This window comes from Vicia villosa, linkage group LG1, assembly GCF_029867415.1.
Source record: "Vicia villosa cultivar HV-30 ecotype Madison, WI linkage group LG1, Vvil1.0, whole genome shotgun sequence".
Lineage (NCBI taxonomy): Eukaryota > Viridiplantae > Streptophyta > Magnoliopsida > Fabales > Fabaceae > Vicia > Vicia villosa.
The window spans coordinates 183,257,021-183,259,557 of record NC_081180.1 but is presented as its reverse complement, the minus strand read 5'-3'; the positions used below and the strand labels follow the sequence as shown (position 1 = coordinate 183,259,557).

At 42.4% G+C, this 2,537-nt stretch overlaps 1 protein-coding gene across 1 annotated transcript; it reads right to left on the bottom strand.

The window, feature by feature from the left end:
- Nucleotides 1-438: 438 nt before the first annotated feature.
- LOC131621023 (uncharacterized) lies at nt 439-1,614 on the bottom strand (the record flags this gene model as incomplete). Its single annotated transcript, XM_058892228.1, has 1 exon — nt 439-1,614. A coding segment is annotated over one exon (1,176 nt), but the record flags the coding sequence as incomplete, so codon positions are not given.
- Between the last annotated feature and the right edge of the window lie 923 nt (nt 1,615-2,537).

Here is a 2,537-nt window from a genome sequence, read left to right as displayed (position 1 = left end):
AATTTCAGGCTGCTGAGAAAATTGAGAGCATTTCTAGGCCTCTTCTGGTTGACTATTATATTCAAAGGGATCTCCCCATCCAGTTGGTTGGATATCCTCAATCGCAATCTTGTAACTTTCAGGTGCAGTGTATTTCACCATATAATCAAATTTTCCACTTGGTTGTCCCAAGGTGTCCCAAACCTCTGCAGGGACAGGCTCAGTTTCATTGCCTTTGGATTTTTCTGAAGGAGGATATGGTTCTTCCTGAGATATATATCCCGAGTCATTGAGATAACATTTCCATTCTTCTTCAGGATCAGGTAGACCTTCTTCAATGCATTCTTCGATAAGGACATTAACCTCTTGAGGAATTGGGTTAAGGAATCCTCCACTAATGAATGTTTCTTTGATCGGTCGAAGGGTTTCATCCTTCTTGGTGCAGTTTGAGAATGTTGGTGAACATCCGAGTCCTGCTCTAGTTTCATTCTTGGTAGGGATCACAACTTGCCCCCAGCCAGTGGTAGTTCCATCTTTTACTACTTTTACTGCTTCTTTGTAAGAAGAGATTGATGCTTTCTTTTTGGAAGATTCGTCTTCTAAAGAGAGACCTTGGAACTGAGTTCCTTCCACATCATCAGCACTGATGAAAGAGAAATTGGATAAATGACTCACCATCAAGGCTTGTTCTCCACTTATTGTTACCAATTTTCCATTTGTTACAAATTTTAACTTTTGATGGAGCGTAGAAGTTACTGCCCCTGCTTCATGAATCCATGGTCGTCCCAACAGACAGCTATAAGCAGCTTGAATGTCCATGACCTGGAAGGTGATTTGAAATGTATGTGGACCAATTGTCATGGGAAGGTTGACTTCGCCGATAACAGATTTTCGCGATCCATCAAATGCTTTGACAACTACACCACTGAACTTCATAGGCATTCCTTGGTAAGACAAGCGAGCAAGAGTCGTCTTTGGCATCACATTCAAGGAAGATCCGGTGTCTACCAATACATTGGACAAAGAGTCTGACTGACAGTTCATAGAAATGTGCAAAGCAAGATTGTGATTTTTACCCTCCTCGGGGAGTTCTTCATCACAGAAGCTTAAATTGTTGCAAGCTGTTATGTTAGCTATTATCCCATCAAAATGATCAACAGTCACATCATGATCCACAAAAGCTTGATCTAGGACCTTCATCAGGGCTTCCCTGTGGGCTTCTGAGTTTAACAGCAATGAAAGTATTGAGATTTTTGAAGGAGTCTGCATAAGCTGATCCACAATCTTGTATTCACTTCTTTTGATAAGCTTCAAAATTTCATCAAAATCTGGATTGACATTGGTTCCACTGGGTTGACCAATATCAGTGTTTGTATTACTGACAGGAGTTTCCACAGGATTCCCCACTGGTGTATTAACAGGATTTTGCCCAGTTACAGGAGCAACAGGCTGCTTTGGAGGTAGTGGAGTATACACACGTCCACTTCTTGTTACTCGACTCACATCAGCGATGTTTTCGACAGATGAGAGAGTTGGTAAAGGAACTTCTTGTCCATCCTTTATCATTGTTGCATTGTAGTTGTATGGAATTGCCTTGTCAGAGCCATAAGGAACAGGTCCAGGTAGACAAATGATCAAAGGAGCAACAGGAACCCTTGGCTTATTGTAGGTAACTTCTATGCGCTCAGGCATGTTGAAATGAGGAACGATGACGTTAACTGTAGGCATTTCCGAGTTGATATCTGAGACTAAAAGCTCATGCGGATAACATCCTATCATGTTAACTTCATTTTCATCCCTATTTCTGTAGATCTGAAGAGTACCATTATCTAGCAAAACTTGGAGATCTCTTCTCACAATCGAACATCCGTGAGGATCTACACAACATATGCTACAGGAACCATATTGATGCTGGCGAAAATTCTGCCCTCGACAGAGAGTGGCATGCATTTGTACCAAATCGGCTCTTAAGTAATTGATATTATAGACCCGGTATGGACCAGGACATCCATATACCATGTTTACAACATGCCCTCCATGATTGGGCAGCGGATTTGCTTGCACATTTGGATTCAAATTTCTGAAAGAGAGGAGATTAGATCTAACCAACCTCTGAACTTCATATTTCAAAGCTATGCAATGCTCAAGATCATGGCCAGGTGCTCCTTGATGATAAGGGCATGAGACCTCAGCTTTGTACCACCATGGGAGTTTCTCAGGTACTGGTGGTGGTGCTTTAGTTTGAACAAGACCTCTTTCAACCAACGCAGGGTACAATTCTGTGTAGGTCATTGGAATCGGATCAAACTGTGGAGCTCTTTGCACACGATTCTGATTATTGTTAAGCTGCTGAGCCTGTGGTCGAGGCTGTTGTTGTTGAAACTGCGGGGTAAATCCCGGATTCGGTGTTGTATTAACGACTGGCGCAATAGCTGAAACCTGTTGTTGACGACTGACATTTCCTCTTGGCCTCCCTTGGGATACCATGTCAACACTTTGTTCCTTCTTCTTTGGGAAACCACTTCCGAACTTTTTGGTTCCGCTTGAAGATCCACCTT